Source organism: Pseudorca crassidens, chromosome 10, assembly GCF_039906515.1.
Source record: "Pseudorca crassidens isolate mPseCra1 chromosome 10, mPseCra1.hap1, whole genome shotgun sequence".
NCBI classification, from domain to species: domain Eukaryota; kingdom Metazoa; phylum Chordata; class Mammalia; order Artiodactyla; family Delphinidae; genus Pseudorca; species Pseudorca crassidens.
In genome coordinates, this window is record NC_090305.1 from 54258964 (window position 1) to 54284462 (window position 25499).

General features: G+C 43.5%; 1 protein-coding gene across 3 annotated transcripts in view; it reads left to right on the plus strand.

Moving 5' to 3' along the window:
• The window catches only part of CMTM8 (CKLF like MARVEL transmembrane domain containing 8), a 91886-nt gene that overhangs the window by 43151 nt on the left and 23236 nt on the right, over window positions 1-25499 (plus strand). Inside the window, exon 1 of one of the 3 annotated variants that reach the window (XM_067753598.1) lies at window positions 15738-16339. The exons of 1 other annotated variant lie outside the window; for it this stretch is intronic. In XM_067753598.1, coding sequence (XP_067609699.1) covers window positions 16130-16339 — 210 coding nt within the window. In that variant the 5' untranslated portion in view covers window positions 15738-16129. Of the gene's footprint in view, window positions 1-15737; window positions 16340-25499 lie in introns of those variants that run through there. One more of the 3 variants, XM_067753597.1, reaches the window with a different exon arrangement.

The window sequence follows — 25499 nt, forward strand, 5'->3', positions numbered from 1 at the left end:
CCAGCACATTTCATGGTCATTGGCAGTGTTCCTTGTTCATAGAATCCCACACACTCTCGATAATCTCCTAACTAAAAACTTTGAGTATTGGAAGATCTAAAATATGAGACATGCAATTGGCATGTGACTCATTGCTTTTTGAAATCTTTCCTTAAAAATTTTTTTCAGAATTCTTAGCCTCTTTCCAGAGAAACCTGAGCGGGAATTTTTCTTTACATCCAGCTTTGCTTATAAAATGAAAACAGTCCTGATTTTATATTTCATTTGCTGTCCCCTATCAGCCAGCCCCTCATCACATGGCTAGTTTAAACCCATCGTGGTTGGGTTCATTTTTCAAAGAGTCTGGTGTATTTCCACGGAGAACAGTCGGAAGTCCTAGACAAACAGCCCGAGGTCAGAGGATGTTGTGGCACCATTTTCAAATGTGAGTGTCTCTTCCTTCTACTCCTCCTTTTGGAGATGTGTTCAAAAGGGAGCATTGGTTTAAATCAATGAAAACGTTGGCTTAGGTTACCCTGTATTTTGTAAACACGTTGGAGTACTTCGGTTTAACCATAAGAATGCCAGGATTCTATCTAGCTTGGCTGTTCCTACACTAGACATAGGTTTTTCTTCCACAGGAGTCATTTACTCAAGGGGAGAAACATCAAAAACTGGTGGAAAGATTTAAGAAAAATTTATCCAGAACTTAAAAATACGGCGAAAAGAGATGACCGAGTGCCCTTTCTGTATCCTACTAGAATGTTGTCTAACAAGCCTCCTGAAGATCATCTGATGTTCTAGGGCAGAAGTCAGCAATTTTTTTCTGTAAAGTGCCACATAGTAAATAGTTTAGGCTTTACAGGCTGTTTGATCTCTGTGGTAACTATTGAACTCGTTGTATTGTGAACACAGCCATAAACAATGCATTCAACTGTGTTCCAATAAACCTTTATTTATGAGTGTTGATATTTGAATTTCATGTAATTTTCATGTGTCATAAAATATTTTTCCTTTGATTTTTTTCAATCATTTGAAAATATAAAAATCATTTTTCACTCACAAGCCCTATAAAAACAGGCTGATGTTAATAAGTTGCAAATGATTTTTGTCCAATTAAGATGTGAATGATTTCTCCCAGGTAGGAAAGGCCCATCAAGGCTAAAGCTTTATGCCCTGTAGGACATTAATCAGTTTTTGGGTTTTTTGTTTTGTTTTGTTTTGTTTGGCCACGCCACGCAACTTGTGGGATGTTAGTTCCCTGACCAGGGATCGAAACTGGGACGTCAATAGTGAAAGTACGGAGTCCTAACCACTGGACAGCCAGGGAATTTCCTAACTAGTTTTGTATCAGAATTTCTAGTCTATTCCAGAGTTCGTTTTTTCCATAGATTTTTTTCCTCCACTTCGGTTTTTGTGCCCTCCTTTGAGCCAGCTTTGTCATCCTACTGATTCCTTCATCAATGAGTTAAATCTTTGGCATGTCTCCTCTATATTTACATGAGAGGCAAGTGTTTAACTTTTCAAAAAGTATACTTTGACAGCCACATGGATAAAAAGCAGCATGGTACCTTTTAAATAACAATGTAGAAATTTCTGTTCATTTCTGTTTAAAACTAAGAACAAGGCAATTCAATAAATCATTCAATATAAGAGTAAAAGATTTATGCCTTATCTTCCAACCTGCCAGCTGAGTGCAGGAAATGGTCAAGGTAGGGCGGAGGTGGGTGAAGAGGGGCAGAGGGGAGACACAGCTGGGGGGGAATCTCTTGTGCCCACTTGGGCTCAGGGGAGCTGTAGCATTGCTTCTCCAGGCACAGTGGTGACATTGTACTGGAGATTCCTGACAGCTCACACAGTTTTCCAAGAATGCTTTTTGGCTCCAGCCAGAGGTTCTTATTATTGATAGTCTAAAACAAAGAAGGAGGAAAAATATTTTTTTCAGGAGGCATTAATGTGGAGAAGCCAGGTGGTATTCCAGAGAACATTGGACTGGCTTTAGAGGTTCTGAGTTTTGAGTTTGTAGCCAGCTAGCTGTGTGACATTGGATAAATCAGGGTACTTTTGTTTTTGCATATCATATGTAAAATGGAAACCTGGGACTCTCTAGTCATTAATATTCCTTCTGGTGCTGAAAATTTTGTCACAAAAATAGACTCATTCCTTTGGTGGAATTAAGAGTAGTCACTAATTTCTAATTTTTTTCCTACATAAGAATAACATACTCTGTAAACGACAAGGACCTACTGTATAGCACAGGAAACTATACTCAATATCTTATAATAACGTATAATGGAAAAGAATCTGAAAAAGAATATATATGTGTGTGTGTGTGTGTATATATATATACACACACACATATATAAAATGAATCACTTTGCTCTGAACACTTGAAACTAACACAACATTGTAAATTAACTATACTTCAATTTAAAAATCAATTAAAAAAAGAATAGCATAGTCTATTTAGAATCTAGACTTCTAGTTTAGACTTCTTATATACAGCATAAAATAATCACTTATAATAAAATAACCTATAAAAGATAAAGATAACCACTTTCAAGTTAATTCTCTCCTTGGAACAAATAATGGTGGAAAAGTACAAAGTGGAATTGTGTTGCCTTTGTTTGCTGTTCAGTTTATGGTGCCAAGTGCCTTTAACAGGATCTTTCTGTTCCCTATACCTTAGGGCCACTTCTGTGTTCAAAGTCAGTTTTTAAGTCTGAGAGCAAAGATTTCCTGGGCCAAGGGAGGAAAAGATGAAACAAAGCTTCAAAAAGGCAGTTTGGCATCCTGACAAGCCAGAACCTTGGGGAGAGAGATGGAAACAGAAAATAAGGAATCAGAGGCTCTTTTGAATTAAAAAGTACTCTTGTGGGGTGCTTGAAGTTCCTTGGGTATTTCAAGCCCAGAGAAGGGATTATAGCAGATCTCAGAAGGCGTTGGCCCTTAACCTTTTGCGGAGGTCAGGGGTCTGTGGAGAACCAGGGAAATCTAAGCTTCCTTTCCTCATAAATGTGTGCACACACACACCAAGTTTTGCCTGTAGCTTCAGGGTCTTTTGAGATCCCAGACAGGAAGATATTGACTCGCTAAGTTTGAACAAAGGAACCAGGGCATTTGGTGCAGAAATTTGTCATCTTTGAAGAAGGAGTTGGTCTTAATATCCAAGCGGCCCTATTAAACGATTTAAAGTAGGGACTTCCCTGGTGGTCCAGGGGTTAAGACTCTGCGCTTCCACTGCAGGGGGCACGGGTTCGATCCCTGGTTGGGGAACTAAGATCCCATATCCCGTGTGCAGGGGTGCGACCAAAAAAAAAATGATTAATTTTCTCTCTCTAACCCCCAACCCTTACAAACAACCATGTGCCCAACTGGGCAGCCTCCTCCTTTTCTCAGCAAATTGTTCTTGGTCACCATTATATGAACTCTCTACTGACTGTCCAAACTGTACGGGTCTCAGAGTCCAAAGTAAATAAATTTGGGTTGTAAATAAGTAAGGTTTTTTAAAGAAAATCTTCGTTGTCTTATTCTAAGTTGCTGAGAGTGCACTGCTTGATGGGAAGTGGAGGCCTTTCCTGGCAAGATTTCTATATATTCAGTTTGTTAACATGTTACAAAGATTACTTTAATCTTTGCTTGGGATTCACAATCTTGAAGCCCATTATTGTATCCATGAGAAATTTCTAGGCTTTTTGAGAACTCTGATGCATCAAAACTACTGATTTCAGATCATTCTTTTTTTTTTTTTTTTTTTTTTTTTTGCGGTACGCGGGCCTCTCACTGTTGTGGCTTCTCCCGTTGCGGAGCACAGGCTCCGGACGCGCAGGCTCAGCGGCCATGGCTCATGGGCCCAGCCGCTCCGCGGCATGTGGGATCTTCCCAGACCGGGGCACGAACCCGTGTCCCCTGCATCGGCAGGCGGACTCTCAACCACTGCGCCACCAGAGAAGACCCAGATCATTCTTTTTATTTATTTATTGATTGATTGATTTCTGCATTGGGTTTTCGTTGCTGCGCGCGGGCTTTCTCTAGTTGCGGTGAGCAGGGGCTACTCTTTATTGTGGTGCGTGTGCTTCTCGTTGTGGTGGCTTCTCTTGTTGTGGAGCACAGGCTCCAGGCACGCTGTAGTTGTGGCACGCGTGCTCAGTAGTTGTGGCTCACGGGGCTCTAGAGTGCAGGCTCAGTAGCTGTGGCACATGGGCTTAGTTGCTCCGTGGCATGTGGGATCTTTCTAGACCAGAGATCAAACCCGTGTCCCCTGCATTGGCAGGCGGATTCTTAACCACTGCACCACCAGGGAAGTCCCTAGACTCCTTCATTTAAATTTCCCATTTAACATTTTGCCACACTTGCTGTATCTCTTTGTGTGTGTGTGTTTTTAAAAAAATACATCTTTATTGGAGTATAATTGCTTTACAATGATGTGTTAGTTTCTGCTTGTGTATTTTATTTTTTGTTCAGTCACCCTGAAGTTGCAGATACGACAGTCCCTAAATACTCCAGTGTATCTCCCAAGAACAAAGATGCTCTTTTCTATAATTGCAATCCCTTTATCACACTGAAGGAATTTAGCATCAGTTCAATACTATATAGTTAATGCAGCCCATATTCGCATTCCCAAGATGTTCTTTAATGTCCCAGTATGTCCCTCTAATGTCCTTTCCCTCCACGTTTTCTGTTCAATGATTCAATCAGGATCACAAATTGCATTTGGTGGCCATGTCTCTTTAGTCACTTTTAATCTAGGAACGTCCTCAGCCTTTTGTTGTCTTAGGACACTGACATTTTAGGAGTCCAGGCCATTTTCTTCTGGAGTGTTCCACGGCCTGGTTTGTCTGTTTCCTCATGATAAGGTTCAGGTTAAACCGTGTGGGCAAGAATACAAGGTAGGTGGTGCTGTATGTTTCTGACCAGGTCACATCAGGAGGCACATGATCATGGCTTGTTTCCACAGCAGCGTTGCTGAGTGTGGTCTCTGGGTTACAGGGGTATCTGCCAGATCTTGTAAAATGGGGTGCTCTTGTCATAAGTCTGTAGGGGCCTCTTCTGAGACCATGTGAGTGTACTCCTCCCCAAAAGACTTTCACCCACTGATGTTCTTCTTAGCCCTGTTTGATTTGTTGTTGGAGGCTGCAAGGGAAAAAGAAGTAAAAGGAAGGGCGTCCAGTCAGATCTTTGTAGAACCATCCCTGTTGCTCCTTTATTTGTATAATTGCAAGAAATGAATGATGTGAGTGCTCTGTAGTTTCCAGATTGTTTCACTCAGTCTATATGAACAAAAGAAGCTTAGTTGAGCTCCGTCTCCCCATAGAGAGGCCTCCAAGGCAAATATTTGTCTGGAGTCAGTAGCCTGCAGTGATTTCTGAAGGTCTGGGTGAGGTTATTGAAATGCCTGGTGTTTGCCCTGGTGGCGCACACAAGACAAATGAGGCAGAATTATGTGAGCGTGGTTACGCATTGGTTTTCATGTTTAGTTAATAGGACAGAACAGGGATGTCTGCTTCAGCAGCGCTGGCTTAGATAAACAGCCTCTGCAGTGTCATGAGAAAAATCTGCAGCATCTACCGCTGGCTTAAAGGGACATTTAAACTTTGTAAATAAAAAGTTTGACTGTAAAATGGATAACCAACAAGGACCTACTGTATAGCACAGGGAACTACACTCAATATTTTGTAATAACCTATAAGGGAAAAGAATCTGAAAAAAATACGTATAACTGAATCAGTGTGCTGTACACCTAAAACTAACATGATACTATAAATCAACTATACTTTAATTAAAAAGAAAAGAAAAGGTTTGACTAAAAACTTAGAAATATTTCTGCATGGACGTGAAAACTCAAGTGCATTTTGTATTGAATATTTCATCTCTCCCCTTAGGGTAGTAAGCGAAGACACTAGTTTTGGGCTACTGGATGAGAACCATCTAAGAAGGAAAAATGTTGGCAATCTGAATCCTCCTGGAGAAGTATTCTGTAGAGTGTGGTATAATTTAGTCATCTTAGACGTTATTTATTTCAAACATGTTCACTGTTTGTAAAGTGCCGGCTCAGAATCGTAGCATCGTGTAGCCCAATCCTTTATGGCAGTGGTCCTCAACCAGGGGGTGGTTTTGATCTGTAAGGAATGTATAGCAACATCTGGAGACTTTCTTTTTTTTTTTTCTTTGGCTGCACCTCATGGTTTGAGGGATCTTAGTTCCCCAACCAGGGATGGAACCTGTGCCCCCTGCATTGGGAGCGTGGAGTCTTAACCACTGGACCACCAGGGAAGTCCCTGGAGACATTTTTGATTGTCACAACCGGGAGGGTGCTATTTGGCGTCTACTAAGTAGAAGCAGGGGTGCTGCTAAAATATCCTGCAGTAAACAGGACACCGTCCACCACCACACATACATACTACCATCAACAAAGAAATATCAGGTCCAAAATGTCAGTAGTACCAAGGTGGAAAAGCTCCTTTTTACAGGATAAAAGAGTTCTGTTATCAACAAATGTTTGCAGTATGTGAGGCACTGGGTGTTCCAAGAAAATTAAGACACTGCGCTCAAAGCTGATCATCTCATTAGGAAAACAGACCAGTAGACAATCACCAAACTCTGGTAAATGCACGTTCTTAGTTTACAGGCCACCTTAACTGTTGGAGAGGAACTGGTGCATTAGGCTGAGAACAGGCGCTTCCTCCGAGCTGGAGTTTACAGGATGAGTCAGCGTGGAGGGTTGCAAAATCACTCTTCTGTTCCTACATTAGCATTGACCTCTGCGAGGCCTCTTATTGTTTCCCCTTTATCCTCCTTTTCCTCTACACCATGGCAACCATACTTAGGGTTTAAATATAAGTCTTTGATTTTGCATGTCTTCTTTTTTTTGCATAAAATGCGTTTTATTGACTTGTGTGAATATCTTAACACAATTGCATTTGCACAAATCATCTCACTCACCTTTTTTTCCAGTTAGCTCTATGCTGTTAGAATCAGTTCATTTTGCTACACACCCATCTGTTCTGTTGCTTCTAGTTGCTGCGTAGTACTGCTTGGAGTGTGTGTTATCAGTTAGTTATGCTTAGCGCCAATCCACCACAAACTTAGTGACTTGAAACAACAGTCGTTGAGTTTTCCTGAGTCTGAGTGATTGGTTGAGTGGTTTGGCTGATCTGTGCCTGGCCCTGCCCCTCTCAGCTGGGATCACTCATTCATCTGGGGTCTGCTGGGGACTGGGTAGTTTCAGAGGTCTTGGGTATATTGTGGTCGTCCTCTGTGAGGCTAGCCCAAGCTTGGTCACGTGGTGGCAGGACAGGAGTCCAAGAGAGGGAAATGCACAAGGCCTAGACTTGGAACTTGCACACACTCATTGCCATCATATTCTGTTGGCTAAACCAAGTTGCAAGTTCAACCCGTATTCAAAGTGTGGGGAAATGCTCTACCTCTTGAAGGAAGGAGCGGAAAAGTCATATTGCAAAGGGCATGGTAATAGGTTAATTGGGGCCATCAATGCGATTAGTCAACCAGAGTGTGCGTCCATTACCTTTTACCTATCCTGTCTCCCAGGGATGCTTGGCCAAGTTGCTTCCAACCCTGGATGCTGTGATAACCATCCTTGTATATGTCACCCGTGGACCTATGTGAGAATATGGGGGACACAGTCCCAGGAATAAGATTGCTGAGACACAGCATATGCCTACACTTAGTTTGACTACATGCAGACATTCTTCAAGACGCTTGCTTTAGGCCTCACTCAGACCAGCCGTGCTCAGTGTTCTTGTAGTCCCACGCTGCCGCCAACTCTTTGGAAGCACCCCAGGTTAGGCCAGCTGAGACATGATAGGACCAGATGTAAGGCCCTAGAAATGGAGAGAAGAGGTAGAATTGACCTGGCCTGGTAGCCGATTGGATGGGGAAGGTGAGGGAACAGCAGGAGTCTGCGGTGTCACCTGCCCGGCTCGTCCAGGCAGGTGGGGATGTGGTATTGGGGTATGGGAAGAAGGGACCCTGGGGGAGAGAAGAAGTCCTTGGGGTCAGTGTTAACACACCTGCATGTGTGGATGTGCAGCTGGAAAGAAGTTGAGGTTAGAGGTGAGGATCTGGGCACACACGATGAGGGGAGGTGACTGTGGTCTGGAATTGTCGGGGGCAGCGGCTCTCAAACCTTAGGACCACCAGGAAGATCGCTAAATCTCAACTCGCTGATCCCCCCGCAGGGTTTCTGACTCAGTATGTCTGGAGTGGAGCTTCCAGGTGATGCTGCTCCTGGTCTGGGGACCGCCAGTGTAGGACAAGAGGACAAGTGGAGAAGGCCCTGGAGGACCACGTTCAGGGAATGAGCAAAGGAAAACAAAGCAGCACAAGAATCTGGCAGAGCGTAAGCTCTTAGAAGACAAGATGATACTGCTTTAAGAAGAAACCGAGGTGCAAGTTAAGGCCATTCCCGTTAGGAGCACAATGCAGAAAGAAAAGAGAAAAAAGGGAGATGGAGAGAAGCATATTTTTTTTCTTTTATTATTAGTAGTACTATTATTAACATTAGTATTATTACTATTGTTATTATTCCTAATGTTACTACTTCAGGATGGAAGAGACATAAGCTTCCTTTTCAGAAAAATAGAAGAGGAGCCATGGCTCCCTCAGACTCCACCCACCGCTTGTCTCTAATTTGGCCTGGGTAGGAGGATGCCTTCAGGCTAAAGGGTCCTGCTCTCGGCAGCATCAGACAACACAGAAGCAGGTTCATGTCTACAGACTGTTAGGGACCTTAGTGATGTGAAGAAAAAAACAAGCAAGCTGCAGAGTAATCTGTTGAGTTTTCTATATGGGGAGAAACAAACGTATAAAGTTGTCTGCCCATCTCTGTGTGTATATGTGCTCGGAAGAAAACAGACGATTGGCAGGAATGCCCCTTAGCACACACCTGGGCCCCTCCACTGCCCAGGTCCTTCTCCAGAGCCTTGGAGTGTTGGGTGGGACAGTGGGAAGGACACTGATATAGGACACAAGGAGATTGGGCTCTGTCTTTGTTCACGACCTTGGCGTTACTTAACCTCTCTGTGCCTTGGTTCTCCCGTCTGCAGAGCCCGGGCCCCCTGCATTGGGAGTGTGGAGGCTTATCCGCTGTGCCACCAGGGAAATCCCCTAAGTTCAATTCTTATTTATTTATTTATTTATTTGGCTGCGTTGGGTCTTCGTTGCTGCACGCGGGCTTTCTCTAGTTGCGGCGAGCGGGAGCTACTCTTCGTGGTGGTGCTCAGGCTTCTCACTGTGGTGGCTTCTCTTGTTGCGGAGCACGGGCTCTAGGCGCATGGGCTTCAGTAGTTGTGGCTCGTGGGCTCCAGAGCGCAGGCTCAGTAGTTGTGGCGCACGGGCTTAGTTGGCTCCGCGGCATGTGGGATCTTCCTGGATCAGGGCTCAAACCCATGTCCCCTGCATTGACAGGCGATTCTTAACCACTGCGCCACTAGGGAAGTCCCAATTCTCTCTCTCTCTCTTTTTTTTTTCCCCCCTAAGTCATAGAATATATGGACTGCTGTGGTTTTTTTTTTTTAATGTCAAACATTTTCCATTTATAAATATTTCAGGGCTCCACGCTCAGCTCACATCCGACTGGTTGTGAGCACAGATTTGGAAGTCTGTTTGCCAATATGGTGGACATTTTCCTCTGATAAGAAAATGCTTTTGTGTATAATTTATTCCCAAAAATGCAGGACAAGCCACTGTTTGAAAACGGAACACCAGATTTACATGTTACTGTTAGAGACCTGGATATTGGGAAGTGGCCTGGAATCTGAATTTTTAAGTTTTTCTAACCATCAGAGTGGTGGAGGGAGAGGTGGGGGACCCCTGACATCACCTGTCACTCCCAAGCTGTGTGACCTGGGACGGTCACTCAGTCCGGGCTTCTCTCCTCATCTGAACTGAGACTGGTGATAGAATTGACCTCAAAACTATACAGTGTCTAAGTGTGTGGGTCCACGGAAAGGGCTCGAAGCACCTCCTGGCTCTTAGGGGCTGCTCAGTAAATGTTAGCTTATTTTTTATGTAAGGACTTAAAACATAGATTAAACAGTAAGCATGGACAATTGTGATTACTTCTTTAAAGTAAACTCTTCACGTCTGGCCTGGTCCATCTCAACTGAAATGACATTTAGTAGGAAAACAAGCATTCATGTCGGAGGAAAGACAATGCTAAAGGGAAGGAGGAAAGAGATGCTCGGAACTTTGTCTGGGTTTTATTTTGAAATTCACATATTGTTGGTGGGAAAGTAAATAAAAGTAAATGGAAGTCTAACCTTTATGAAGGACAGTTTAACAGCAGGTATTGTAAGGACAGGCACAGGTACTCTTTGACTCAGGAGTTACACTGCTGTATAAATCTACCCCACAGCGAACCCTAACACATACAAAATGGTATTTGTACAAGGTGAGCCTTTGCAGCACTGTTTGCAGAGCAGGAGACCAGAAACAAACCGAAATGTCCACCAATATGGAACTAGCAGAGACTCTGCACTCGGGAACATTATGTAGCAGTTTAATGAGACATAAGGATGCTTTCTAAGTTCTTGGAAAAGAGCTCCAAAACATATTAAGTCAGGACAGCAAGGGGAGGCGGAGGGGGAGGGTTAAGTGTAATTTCGGAAGGATGCGCAAGAAACTAATAACAACGTTTGCCTCTGGGCGGAGGGAGGGGGTGGGTGAAGCTGTGGTAGGAGAGACCCAAGAGGGATCCGGTGACCTGGAGACGCCTTGCTCTCTGACTCTTTATACTTTTCCATTTCCGAGCCATGTCAGTATATTACCTGTTTGATGAATTAAAATAATCAGAAGGAATTTCCACCACAACCTTCCACTTTTGATAAAGGTGACAGCAAACTGTTGCCGAACAGTGCTGAGACCCTGGGAATTTCTCTCCGTATTTAGGTCTCGGGAATGTGTAGTTTTATTTTAATTTTATTATGGGAAATTTCAAACTAAGGGTAATAAACTCCCATCTACCCACCGCACAGCTTCAGTCCTTTTTTTTCCTTGCTTTTTATTTATTTTATTCTTTTATACAGCAGGTTCTTATTAGTCATCCATTTTATACACATCAGTGTATACATGTCAATCCCAATCTCCCAATTCATCCCACCGCCACCCCCAGCACCCGCCACTTTCCCCACTTGATGTCCATACGTTTGTTCTCTACACCTGTGTCTCAGTTTCTGCCCTGCAAACCGGTTCATCTGTACCATTTTTCTAGGTTCCACATATATGCGTTAATATACGATATTTGTTTCTCTTTTTCTGACTTACTTCACTCTGTATGACAGTCTCTGGATCCATCCACGTCTCTACAAGTGACCCAATTTCGTTCCTTTTTATGGCTGAGTAATATTACATTGTATATAGGTACCACATCTTCTTTATCCATTCGTCTGTTGATGGGCATTTAGGTTGCTTCCATGACGTGGCTATTGTAAATAGTGCTGCAGTGAACACTGGGGTGCATGTGTCTTTTTGAATTATGGTTTTCTCTGGGTATATGCCCAGTAATGGGATTGCTGGGTCATATGGTAATTCTATTTTTAGTTTTTTAAGGAACCTCTATACTATTCTCCATAGTGGCTGTGTCAATCTACATTCCCACCAACAGTGCAAGAGGGTTCCCTTTTCTCCACACCCTCTCCAGCATTTGTTGTTTGTAGAGTTTCTGATGATGTCCATTCTAACTGGTGTGAGGTGATACCTCATTGTACTTTTGATTTGCATTTTATCTAATGATTAGTGATGTTGAGCATCTTTTCATGTGCCTCTTGGCCATCTGTATATCTTCTTTGGAGAAATGTCTATTTAGGTCTTCTGCCCATTTTTGGATTGGGTTGTTTGTTTTTTTAATATTGAGCTGCATGAACTATTTATAGATTTTCGAGATTAATCCTTTGTCCGTTGATTCATTTGCAAATATTTTCTCCCATTCTGAGGGTTTTTTCGTCTTGTCTATGGTTTCCTTTGCTGTGCAAAAGAATTTAAGTTTCATTAGGTCCCAGTTGTTTATTTTTGTTTTTATTTCCATTTCTCTAGGAGGTGGATCAAAAAATATCTTGCTGTGATTTATGTCATAGAGTGTTCTTCCTATGTTTTCCTCTAAGAGTTTTATAGTGTCCGGTCTTACATTTAGTTCTCTAATCCATTTTGAGGGTTTTTTGAGGGTTTTGGTGTTAGGGAGTGTTCTAATTTCATTCTTTTACATGTAGCTGTCCAGTTTTCCCAACACCACTTATTGAAGAGACTGTCTTTTCTCCATTGTATATCCTTGCCTCCTTTGTCATAGATTAGTTGACCATAGATGCGTGGGTTTATCTCTGGGCTTTCTATCTTGTTCCATTGATCTATATTTCTGTTTTTGTGCCAGTACCATATTGTCTTGATTACTGTAGCTTTGTAGTATAGTCTGAAGTCAGGGAGTCAGATTCCTCAAGCTCCGTTTTTTTCGCTCAAGACTGCTTTGGCTATTTGGCGTCTTTTGTGTCTGCATACAAATTTTAAGATTTTTTGTTCTAGTTCTGTAAAAAATGTCATTGGTAATTTGATAGGGATTGCATTGAATCTGTAGATTGCTTTGGGTAGTGTAGTCATTTTCACAATGTTGATTCTTCCAATCCAAGAACATGGTATATGTCTCCATCTGTTGGTATCTTTAATTTCTTTCATCACTGTCTTACAGTTTTCTGCATACAGGTCTTTTGTCTCCCTAAGTAGGTTTATTCCTAGGTATTTTATTCTTTTTGTTGCAGTGGTAAATGTTTCCTTAATTTCTCTTTCAGATTTTTCATCATTAGTGTATAGGAATGCCAGAGATTTCTGTGCATTAATTTTGTATCCTGCAACTTTACCAGATTCATTGATTAGCTCTAGTAGTTTTCTGCTGGCATCTTTCGGATTCTCTATGTATAGTATCATGTCATCTGCAAACAGTGACAGTTTTACTTCTTCTTTTCCGATTTGGATTCCTTTTATTTCTTTTTCTTCTCTGATTGCCGTGGTTAGGACTTCCAACACTATGTTGAATAACAGTGGTGAGAGTGGACATCTTTGTCTTGTTCCTGATCTTAGAGGAAATGCTTTCAGTTTTTCACCACTGAGAATGATGTTTGCTGTGGGTTTGTCATATATGGCCTTTATTATGTTGAGGTAGGTTCCCTCTATGCCCACTTTCTGGAGAGTTTTTATTATAAATGGGTGTTGAATTTTGTTAAAAGCTTTTTCTGCATCTGTTGAGATGATCATATGGTTTTGCTTCTTCAATTTGTTAATATGGTGTATCACATTGATTGATTTGCATATACTGAAGAATCCTTGCATCCCTGGGATAAATCCCACTTGATCATGGTGTATGATCCTTTTAATGTGTTGTTGGATTCTGTTTGCTAGTATTTTGTTGAGGATTTTTGCATCTATATTCGTGAGTGACATTGGTCTGTAATTTTCTTTCTTTGTAGTATCTTTGTCTGGTTTTGGTATCAGGGTGATGGTGGCCTCAAAGAATGAGTTTGGGAGTGTTCCTTCCTCTGCAATTTTTGGAAGAGTTTGAGAAGGACGGGTGTTAGCTCTTCTCTAAATGTTTGATAGAATTCACCTGTGAAGCCATCTGGTCCTGGACTTCTGTTTGTTGGAAGATTTTCAGTCACAGTTTCAATTTCATTACTTGTGATTGGTCTGTTCATATTTTCTATTTCTTCCTGGTTCAGTCTTGGAAGGTTATACCTCTCTACGAATTTGTCCATTTCTTCCAGGTTGTCAATTTTTTTGGCATAGAGTTGCTTGTATAGTCTCTTAGGATGCTTTTGTATTTCTGTGGTGTCTGTTGTAACTTCTTTTTCATTTCTAATTTTATTGATTTGAGTCCTCTCCCTCTTTTCTTGATGAGTCTGGCTAATGGTGTATCAATTTTGTTTATTTCCTCAAAGAACCAGCTTTTAGTTTTATTGATCTTTGCTGTTGTTTTATTGTTTCCATTTCATTTATTTCTGCTCTGATCTCTATGATTTCTTTCCTTCTGCTAACTTTGGGTTTTGTTTGTTCTTCTTTCTCTAGTTCCTTTAGGTGTAAGGTTAGATTGTTTATTTGAGATTTTTCTTGTTTCTTGAGGTAGGCTTGTATAGCTATAAACTTCCCTCTTAGAACTGCTTTTGCTGCATCCCATAGGTTTTGGATTGTCGTGTTTTCATTGTCATTTGTCTCTAGGTATTTTTTGATTTCCTCTTTGATTTCTTCAGTGATCTCTTGGTTATTTAGTAACGTAGTGTTTAGCCTCCATGTGTTTGTGTTTTTTATGTTTTTTTCCTTGTAATTGATTTCTAATCTCATAGCATTGTCGTCAGAAAAGATGCTTGATATGATTTCAGTTTTCTTAAATTTACTGAGGCTTGATTTGTGACCCAAGATGTGATCTATCCTGGAGAATGTTCTGTGCGCACTTAAGAAGAAAGTGTAATCTGCTGTTTTGGATGGAATGTCCTATAAATATCAATTAAATCTATCTGGTCTATTATGTCATTTAAAGCTTGTGTTTCCTTGTTAATTTTCTCTCTGGATGATCTGTCCATTGGTGTAAGTGAGGTGTTAAAATCCCCCAGTATTATCGTGTTACTGTCGATTTCCCGTTTATAGCTGTTAGCAGTTGCCTTATGTATTGAGGTGCTCCTATATTGTGTGCATATATATTTAGAATTGTTATATGTTCTTCTTGGATTGATCCCTTGATCATTATGTAGTGTCCTTCCTTGTCTCTTTTAACATTCTTTATTTTAAAGTCTATTTTATCTGCTATGAGTATTGCTACTCCAGCTTTCTTTTGATATCCATTTGCATGGGATATCTTTTTCCATCCCTTTACTTTCAGTCTGCATGTGTCCCTAGGTTTGAAGTGGGCCTCTTGTAGATAGCATATATATGGGTCTTGTTTTTGTATCCATTCAGCAAGCCTGTGTCTTTTGGTTGGAGCATTTAACCCATTCACGTTTAAGGTAATTATCAATATGTATGTTCCTGTTACAATTTTCTTAATTGTTTTGGGTTTGTTTTTGTAGATCCTTTTCTTCTCTTGTGTTTCCCACTTAGAGAAGTTAGCATTTGTTGTAGAGCTGGTTTGGTGATGCTGATTCTCTTAGCTTGTGCTTGTCTGTAAAACTTTTGATTTCTCCATTGATTCTGAATGAGATCCTTGCTGGGTAGAGTAACCTTGGTTGTAGGTTCTTCCCTTTCATTACTTTAAGTATATCATGCCATTCCCTTCTGGGTTGTAGAGTTTCTGCTGAGAAATCAACTGTTAACCTTATGGGAGTTCCTTGTATGTTATTTGTCAGTTTTCCCTTGCTGCTTTCAGTAATTTTTCTTTGTCTTTAATTTTTGCCAATTTGATTACTGTGTGTCTTGGTGTGTTTCTCCTTGGGTTTATCCTGTATGGGACTCACTGCGCTTCCTGGACTTGGGTGGCTATTTCCTTTCCCGTGTTAGGGAAGTTTTCGAGTATAATCTCTTCATATATTTTCTCTGGTCCTTTCTCTCTCTCTTCTCCTTCTGGGACTGCTATAATGCAAATGTTTTTGTGTTTAATGTTGTCCCAGAGGTCTCTTAGGTTGTCTTCATTTCTTTTCATTCTTTTTTCTTTATTCTGTTCTGCAGCAGTGAATTCCACTATTCTGTCTTCCAGGTGTCTTATCCATTCTTCTGCCTCAGTTATTCTGCTATTGATTCCTTCTGTTTGTTTGTTCTTTAATTCTTCTAGGTCTTTGTTAAACATTTGTTGCATCTTGTCAATCTTTGACTCCATTCTTTTTCCGAGGTCCTGGATCATCTTCACTATCATTATTCTGAATTATTTTTCTGGAAGGTTGCCTATCTCCACTTCATTTAGTTGTTTTTCTGGGGTTTTATCTTGTTCCTTCATCTGGTACATAGTCCTCTGCCTTTTCATCTTGTCTGTCTTTCTGTGAATGTGGTTTTTGTTCCACAGGCTGAAGGATTGTAGTTCTTCTTGCTTCTGCTGTCTGCCCTCTGGTGGATTAGGCTATCTAAGAAGCTTTTGCAAGTTTCCTGATGGGAGGAGCTGGTGGTGGGTAGAGCTGGCTGTTGCTCTGGTGGGCAGAGCTCAGTAAAACTTTAATCCTCTTGTCTGCTGATGTGTGGGGCTGGGTTCCCTCCCTGTTGGTTGTTTTGCCTGAGGCGACCCAATGCTGGAGCCTACTCGGGCTCTTTGGTGGGGCTAATGACGGACTCTGGGAGGCCATGCCAAGGAATACTTCCCAGAACTTCTGCTGCCAGTGTCTTTGTCCTTACGGTGAGACAAAGCCACCCCTTGCCTCTACAGCTGACCTTCCAACACTATCAGGTAGGTCTGGCTTATTCTCCCATGGGGTCACCACTCCTTCCCCTGGGTCCCGATGCACACACTACTCTGCGTGTACCCTCCAAGAGTGGAGTCTCTGTCTCCCCCATTCCTGTCGACGTCCTGCAATCAAATGCTGCCAGCCTTCAAAGTCTGATTCTCTAGGAATTCCTCCTCCTGTTGCCGGACCCCCAGGTTTGGAAGCCTGACGTGGGGCTCAGAACCTTCACTCCAGTGGGTGGACTTCTGTGGTATAAGTGTTCTCCAGTTTGTGAGTCACCCACCCAGATGTTATGGGATTTGATTTTATTGTGATTGCGCCCCTCCTACTGTCTCATTGTGGCTTCTCCTTTGTCTTTGGATGTGGGGTATCTTTTTTGGTGAGTTCCAGTGTCTTCCTGTCGATGATTGTTCAGCAGTTAGTTGTGATTCTGGTGTTCTCGCAAGAGGGAGTGAGAACACGTCCTTCTACTCCATCAACTTGAACCAATCCCAGTCATTATTAATTTATGGTCAGTATTGTTTCCTCCGTATTCCTACCCATTCTTCCTCCAGGAAGATGTTGAAGGAAATGTCATTTCATCCATAAACATTGTGGTGAGTAGCTCTAAAAGATAGGAATTAACTCAATATTTTTTGAAAATATTATATTTTAAAATAGAAAAAAAATTTAAGTCAGCTTCTCTCTACTCCCCCACCCACCATCACAATACTGTCTCATTTGAAAATTGACCATGGTGGGGTTTTTTTGAAATGTTAATTCTCAGTCCGTACTTTAAAAGGTTTTACCACTTCACCCATCACTTCACCTTGCGTTTTAGGTGCTCTCCAGAGAGCTACTTCCAGCATTTTCTATGTGTGAAGTTTGTTCTTCTCAGTTGGATGGTCTACTGACTTCCATCCTGTGAACACATAGTTAACGATGCTGTCGCCTGCATCGGTGCTTCCACTGTTCCATTTAACACTCGCTCTAATGAGCTAAGAAGGGGAAAACGCCACAAAATATTCAGATATTGGTGCAAACTAGCTCTGCTGAGAAGGGAGGCATGGCAGAGCTGTCAAAACCATCCTCGAAAAAAACAACCCTTGGTGGAAATAGTGGTTTGTCAGTTCACGTTGGGATACTTGATATAAAAGGCTTTGGGAGCTGCAATCAGCAATGTGCAGAGTGGACTTGAAAGTCAAGGCCCCTGTGGACGTCCTCCTGCACGCGTGCTCCGCTGGAGCAGCTGTGTCGGAGAGGGAGTGCCCCGAGAAACTTCTTCTTCTCACCCGAGATCTGTGAGTCTGTTGTTGAAAACCTAAACTGACCCCAAACGGTGCCACTCCCTCAGGTCCTTAGTCGGTTTCCCTCGTACATCTGAAATCAAATCAGACTTCAAAGAAATGAAAATGTATGTCCACACAAACATTATGATAGTGAATCATAAAAGCCAAAAAGTGGAAAGAACCCAAATTTCCATCAGCTGATAAACAGACAAACACCATGTGGTGTGGTATACAATGGAATGTTATTCAGCCATTGAAAAAAATACATGCTGCAACAAGGAAGCCAGACACAAGGGCTGGGTATCGCATGATTCCATTTATATGAAATGTCCAGAGTAGGCAGCTGTGTAGAGACAGTAGATCAGTGCTTGCTCAGGGCTGAGGGTGGTGATGGTGGGAGGAAAGGGGGAGGGATTGCTGATGGGGAGGGGGTTTCTTTAGGGTGATGAAAATGTTCGAAAATGATGGTGACAGGTATACAGTTCTGTGAATACACTAAAATGCATTCATTGCATTGTGCACTTTAAATGGGTGGGGTTTATAGTGTGTAAATTACATCTCAATAAAACTGTTATTAAATAGCATTGGATTAACTGACAATGCCTCAAGATGTACCTGAACCTCTTCCTTGGCATCTGTTTTTGCTTTTTGTCCTGGACTTGGGGTGTGGTGGGTGAGATGAGGGAGGAAGGCGATGTGGTTTCCTTTCATCTCTGAAACTCCACGTAAACTTAGTTTCTCTCCCCGCAAAATCATTGGAAAACAGAAGTGACTTTATTTGACCCTGTGATCTTATTTTACTTCCCGTCCTTCATTCGGGGTTAGGACAGTGGTTCCTTTAGCAGCTAATGGCTTCCTTCCTTCTCTACCCAAGACCCCCCCCCCAAACTTATTTTAAAGCATTGTTGTACTTCTTGGGCAATAGTCGGTGACTTTCCTTTTCTGGAGTTTTCCTATGTCGGCAGTTACTTTGGTCTTGAGAAGTCAGTGCTGGTATCGGCTAACGACCAGCTGTTTTATTTATATGACCCACAAGGAGACAGGGTTTAAATACAACACCCAAGGGGATTCCCTGGCGGTCCAGTGGTTAGGACTCTGCATTTCTCCTGCTGGGGGCCTGGGTTCAATCCCTGGTCGGGAAACTAAGATCCCGAAAGCCAAGTGGTGGGGCCAAAACATTAAAAAAATAAATATAAATAAAAGCAACACCCAAGTCAGAGGTGTATTTTCCTGCTGGTGTAAAAGCCATGCCAGCATGCCTCCCAGGGAAACGTGGCGCTATTTAAACGGCATTGGGGACCTAAGTGAGGCTTGGGTCTTGCACCAGCTTGTTCACTTGACAATCTGCTGAAAATAGAAAATTGTATGGGGAGAGGGGGAGGACCACACAGTTGGTGAAAGTGTGCCTGTGGGCCTGCGTGTGCGTGTGTGTGGACTGACTCCTCGGGCCTCCCTCCTGGGACACAAGAGGGAGAGGCACATCCTGTCCTGACATCTTCAGGGGGATGTTCTGGTGAGCAGCAGCGTGCCTCACAGGTAGGGGAGCCCCACCATAGTATCCCAAACCGCTTTTTAGGTGCAGGGAAATTGTGTCTGTCATCTGCTAGATCAGGAGTTGGCAGACTACAGCCTGGGGGCCAAATCTGTGCTGCTGCCAGTTTTCAGGAATCTTGGTTCAAACACAGCCATGCCTATTTGTTTGCGTATCAGCTGCTCCCAGGCCTCAGCCATAGAGATGAGCTACTGCAACTGTCTGTCCTGCAAAGCCTAAAATATTTACTCTCTGGCCCTTTACAGAAAAAGTTTGCTGACTTCAGTGCTCAGTGATGAATTCCCTTCCCATGGGAGTCCGGAAACAGGCCTATATCCATGGTACTTGGAACTTGAGCACTATGTGTGTTTGAGAGGAAAAACCACAGGTCCCAGAGCTAAACTACAGAAGCCAAGTTAGCAGACAGTTCAATCCAGATTATTCTGCACGGCATGTTAGCTCTGTCTTAATCAGATGGCTCGCTCTTTTTTTTTTCCCTTGGAGTTATCAGGTAGGTCATTATTTTTGGTCATCTTGCAAGTGTTCTTTAGTGGTGGGTTTATAACTTATTAGGAGCATTTAAAGTCATTGAGGAGCTGGCATGAAGCTAATTTACATTTTGCATGACATCAAGTTTAATATTTTATCCATGAGGGTTTTAATGTCCTCGTGGATTGGTAACCCAGGTAGCTTGCTTGCTGGGCCACTTTCAATGCTGTCCTGGTCCCAGACACCTGTTGAGTTATTTGCTGACAGGGTTTCTAGGAATTTCCTTCTCTCTACAAATGGTGGCAGTGGAAGAGGCAATGGTGGCAGCCACCTCCCCCCAAACCCAGCCATGGCTACAGTTGGGTGGTCTGGGGATGGGCAGCTGACCCAAGTCGGCCCATCAGTGGTGTTGCCGGGTTAGTTTTTTTAAAAAATATATTTATTTATTTTGGTTGCGCCAGGTATTAGTTGCGGCACGCAGGATCTTCACTGTGGCATGCAAACTCTTAGTTGTGGCATGCATGAGGGATCTAGTTCCCCAACCAGGGATCGAACCCTGGCCCTCTGCATTGGGAGCGGGGAGTCTTACCCACTGAACCACGAAGGAAGTCCTTCTCCAGGAAGTTAGACTTGAGACTTGAGTTGCTGTCATCTCTCCCTAAGTGGCCAGAGCACTGACACTGGCAACATAGATGGCCTTTTTCATCTTCGTGGCTGGGTTACAGAGAAATCCAGAGGTGGAGACAGCAGAGGGAGCTTCTTGCCTTCCCCACGGCATCTTGGTTGATCTCGGTTCCAGTTTCTGCCAAGTGGGTGTTTTAGGGGCGGGTGGGGTTGGACCTCCTGGAGAACCACTTGAGTTCTCACCATAAACGCTGGCCCAGGTGCCAGCCTTGGGGCCTGACCTTTCCCATAAGCAGGGAGGCAGTGAGGTCCAGCACAGTGGTTGTCAAACAGCCTGAGGTTGCTGGAGCAGATTCAGGCTGTTTGGTTGGAAGAGGTTTGGTCCTCCCGACTGCACTCTGACAGCTGCTAAGCTCCCGAGGCCGGTAGGGCTGGGGGCAGAGACGGGACTGCGGGCTGGATGTTGTGGACCTGCCCAAGTTCGCTTCCTTGGGATGCATTCATGGGTTTCTGGGAGCGAGCATCAGCAGTAAAACAGCCATTTCCGCTTCTTCCCCTGACTCTCCATCTTCGTCTTAAGTCGTTTACACACACAAGCTCTATGTATAAAAAGTGTGTTTTAAAATTTACACCAGCAGGGCCAGACTTTGACTCTCAAACTTGGTCACTTTCACCCATAATGTAGCTCTGTGGTTTCTACCCCTAATAATCCTCCCACATAAATAGTTCCCCGTAGCTCCTGAACCAGAGGCCGAGTCATCACAAGCTTTTCCTAGTATCCGAGAGACTCCCAAGAGCTCTGAGGCTCTGTCACAGAGCGGTGTCTGTCATCCAAGGAGTCTGACCTGCTACATCCGTTTCCGGCTTTTTGAGCATAACTCCAAAGAGGCGGCCCAAGATCTTCTAAGTGACCACAGCCTCTAGAATCAGAAAAGCAGGTGCAGATCCTACACCTGCTGCTGGCTTTGGGCAGATTGCCATCCTCACTTCTGTCTCTGCATTTTAAAATGTGGACAAAATTGGGCTTCCCTGGTGGCGCAGTGGTTGAGAGTCCGCCTGCCGATGCAGGGGACACGGGTTCGTGCCCCGGTCCGGGAGGATCCCACATGCCGCGGAGCGACTGGGTCCGTGAGCCATGGCCACAGAGCCTGCGCGTCCGGAGCCTGTGCTCAGCAACGGGAGAGGCCCCAACAGTGAGAGGCCCGCGTACCACCAAAAAAAAAAAAAAAATATGGACAAAATTACCAACATTGTCAAGTTGTTGCCTTGATAGGTGGTGATACTTAGGAATCCCCTAGCCCATAATATGGACTCAAGGAATGCTAGTTGTTTCTTTTTTTTCCCCCCGTGTAAAATGATGCAGACCCAGCCCAAGGCCGATCAGTTCTGCTAGTTGCCAACACATTTGGGTAGACGCAGCAATGAATGGCTTTGAAACTGGCCAAGTGAATTTGGGGTATTTCTGGTGAACTTTGACTCGGATGCCAGCCCCACGTTTCTACAACTCAGTTGGCTGGGCTTTATTTTGCCATCAGGGCCCTTCCCTTCATTTCTGTGTGTTCACTATGATGAGACTTTTCACTGGTGGCTTGCAACACGATCTATTGGACCATTTACTTAAGAACAGTAAAGTGTGGTGTCGGGGTCCTGGTCGCGAAGCTGTTTGCTTGTAACGTGAAAACATTTCTCCCGTCTAGGAGCCCTACCTTGTGAGTGGTGGAAACCTTCTTCCATCCACAAATACCTTCTAGTTATCCCCTGTGAAAGATGTTCTCTAGGCTCTCCTTTCCAAAAACAACATGGACTTGTTATAAATATTATAAATGCCTATTTGTTAAAATGTTCTGCCCCCAGTGGGCTGCTGCCAATTTAGTGTAATCATCTCAGGTTTATTGGCCTGTGTGTTCTCCTCTTAATGCGAAGCTCTGCCAGGCCTCTCTGCAAGAGCACAGGAAATAGCGGGTGGACCTTTTTTTCTCATTTAAGGAATTATTACTGTTAAGCTCGTCTAAGGGAAAAGGAGGCTGGGGTCTGTCACATCATCTTGCCCAGGAAGGAGCTTGGTGAACTGTTTAAATTTTCAGCTCCTTTGGCAGCAGCATCTTATTCCAGTTTTAATGGGAGCACTGGTTTGTGACCATGCCCGGTGGAGCATCGCCTGCCTAGTTAAATTGTGAAATAAACTAAGGAGTTTCTAGGTGTAACTCAGCTGCAGGGAAGAAGTTCCAGTAATAGAGATGCATTGTTATTGGCAGCCTTAAAAAAACCTCCATGGTCGCCTGTTCTTCAGAGAAAAGTCCAAGCTGAGCCACGGATAATTAGCTTCTCCCAGGGGAGGGGAGGGGAGGGGACTTGTCATTTTTAGACGCTCAGTGGAAGGAAAATGTGACAGTAAGTATGCAAATTAACAAGTCTTGTTTCTATAAGCCTGGGCTTATCAAATTTTTCAACCAAAAATCTCCCCAACCTCTGAGAGTGAACTCAGGGATCTGAGGGTGAGGCTTGATGCTGCCCAGGTGGATTTTTCTTTTTTTTTGGAGTTTTATATTGTATTTTTAAAATTCCTGTGAGCCTTCTCCTCTGTGATATTTCTGGTTTTGATTTTCAGTGAAAAGGTACTGTCTTAGTCCGTTCGGCTGCTTTAACAGCATACCGTAGACTGGGTGGCTTGTAAACCTCAGAGATTTCTCTGTCACGGTTCTGGAGGCGGGAGGTCCAAGGTCAAGGTGCTGGCAGATTTGGTGTCTGGTGAGAGCCTATTTCCTAGTTCATAATTGGCTGATTTCTCACTGTGTCCTCGATGGCAGAAGGGAAGAGGGAACTTTCTGATGACTTTTTTATTTATTTATTTTTATTTATTTATTTATTTATTTTCAGTACGCGGGCCCCTCACTGCTGTGGTCTCTCCAGTTGCAGAGCACAGGCTCCGGACGCGCAGGCTCAGCAGCCATGGCTCATGGGCCCAGCCACTCCGCGGCATGCGGGATCCTCCCAGACCGGGGCACGAACCCGTGTCCCCTGCATCGGCAGGCTGACTCTCAACCACTGCACCACCAGGGAAGCCCCCTGATGACTTTTTTAGAAGGGGCCTAACCCCATTCATGCACTGGCCTCGTGCAAGGTCCACCCTCATGACCTAATCATCTGCCAAAGGCCCCACCTCCAAATACCGTCACATTGGGGGTTAGGTTTCAGCATATGAATTTGGAGGGGACACAAACTTTCAGTCTATAGCAGGTATTAAGTTATTTATCTGTGATAGCACTTTTGCCCTAACTCACCCCCAAATCTTTGGATAAAATTGATGCTAAGATAATGTGGCTTCCCATACAACTGTGCTGCAGTGTTGTTTTCTGTTTGTTTCATCTCCCTGGCCACACTGAGCATTCTTCAAGGGAAAGAGCTGTATCTTTTTTCTTGCATGCGCTGGCCTCGTGTAAGCCCATCTCTTTGGTTGTCCTGGTGTATGGTAACCTTAGTGCCCCTCATTCAGCTGGTGGAAGAAGGAATGTGGCAGAGTGCCACGTCCTCCCCAAGGTTAGTCATGTGTACAGTATTCCTGGACAGTCACAAAGGAAGTCCCCAGGGGCCAGTGGCTGACTGTAAAATGCCGGGTTGAGCATCTGAACCCACTGAGTGGAGGGACATTACCCTCCCAGGAGCAGTGGTAGGTGATGTCATCACCTAGGATGCAGACACTTAATGGGAGCCGTGAATAAGCCGGCTCAGGACAGCTGGCTTAGAACCTTCCCTCAGGAGCTCAGATCTGCTCCTAAGATGAAGCAGACGCAGCCAGGTGGTGCAGAGGCCAGCCCGGCAGGGGCCCTGGCACTCCCCCGACCTGCTGGCTGTCCAGGCAACATTACGTTGAAACAGATCCTCCCAACGACGAGCCGTGCTCGATTACATGACCGGTTCACCCCATGCAGCCATTGCCAAAGGAGATTTTGAAGGTGTGCCAGCTCAGAAATGCTGATGCCAGAAATATCTGTTTCCAAAAGTGCCTCTGGTCCTGTCATGCCCTCCTGGTGAATAAAATCTGAACTCCTTAACCTGCCATCCTGAACTCTCCACAGTGTGGCCCCAACCACTCTGTCCTCCCCGTCTCTCGCTGCCAACCCTCTGTTTTTGCCCACATCCTTAAAGCAGGTGGGTGCCAAGCCCCCACCTCACCACTGCCTGCCATCCTGGCCTTCCTGAGGCTGTTAGTCCTCTCTGAGCACCCAGAGTCATTTTTTGCTCCTTCTGAATGAACCTCTCAGCATTTCTTGACCTGATTGTACTTCCTAGGCCCTTACCCTGGGCTGTGCTGCAGTGTTGTTTTCTGTTTGTTTCATCTCCCTGGCCACACTGAGCATTCTTCAAGGGAAAGAGCTGTGTCTTTTCTCTTGCATGCACTGGCCTCGTGCAAGCCCATCTCTTTGGTTGTCCTGGTGTACGGTAATATTAGTGCCCCTCCTTCAGCTGGTGGAAGGAGGAAAAAATGGAGTTTCACACAGATGTGCTATAAATAGATGCAGTCTAGGAAAACTCAAGTTTACGTGGAGTTAGAAGGTAATTATGCTCCCAAACAGAATTTTATGCATCCTCTTGTGAATGGCCCTTCTCTAAGGCTTTTAAAATAAATTTTGATTTACAGCAACTTGATAACATCTTTCAGGAAAAAAGCTAGAGTGAAGTTTGAATTTGAGACTCCGAAACAAGATTGCCAAAATAATCCCATTGCATTTTTCTTAATTACAAAATATCAGATTCAGCACATGAGGGGTTTTTGGAAGGCAATTGGAAGGGTCCATTCCAAACGACCAAATTGTATAAGCTGTGCTGCAGCCTCTCCTTGTCCTTAATGTAGAGAGAACTTTCATTTTTTATATGACAGGTCAGAAGACTGACGTGTAGAATATACTGATAACGGAAACTGCCTGGACAGTCTTCAGTAATATGGCAAATCAGCCTCCTTCTCCGTGGATTCTTTTCTGTTGCAGTAATAGGTGAACCTTCAATCAGTGAATATTAAAACCCATGAATATATACCTATATGTGTGCCATAGAGGTATGTGATCCTCACCATCAAGAAAGAAACACTTAATTGGTTTTTTGAAAAGATTCAACAAAATTGACAAATCCTTAGGTAGGCTAACTAAGAAAAGAGAAAAAAGACTGAAACAAAATAAGAAATGAAAGAGGAAACATTACAACTGACGCCACAGAAATTAAAATGCTCACAAGAGACTGTTGTAAACAATTATA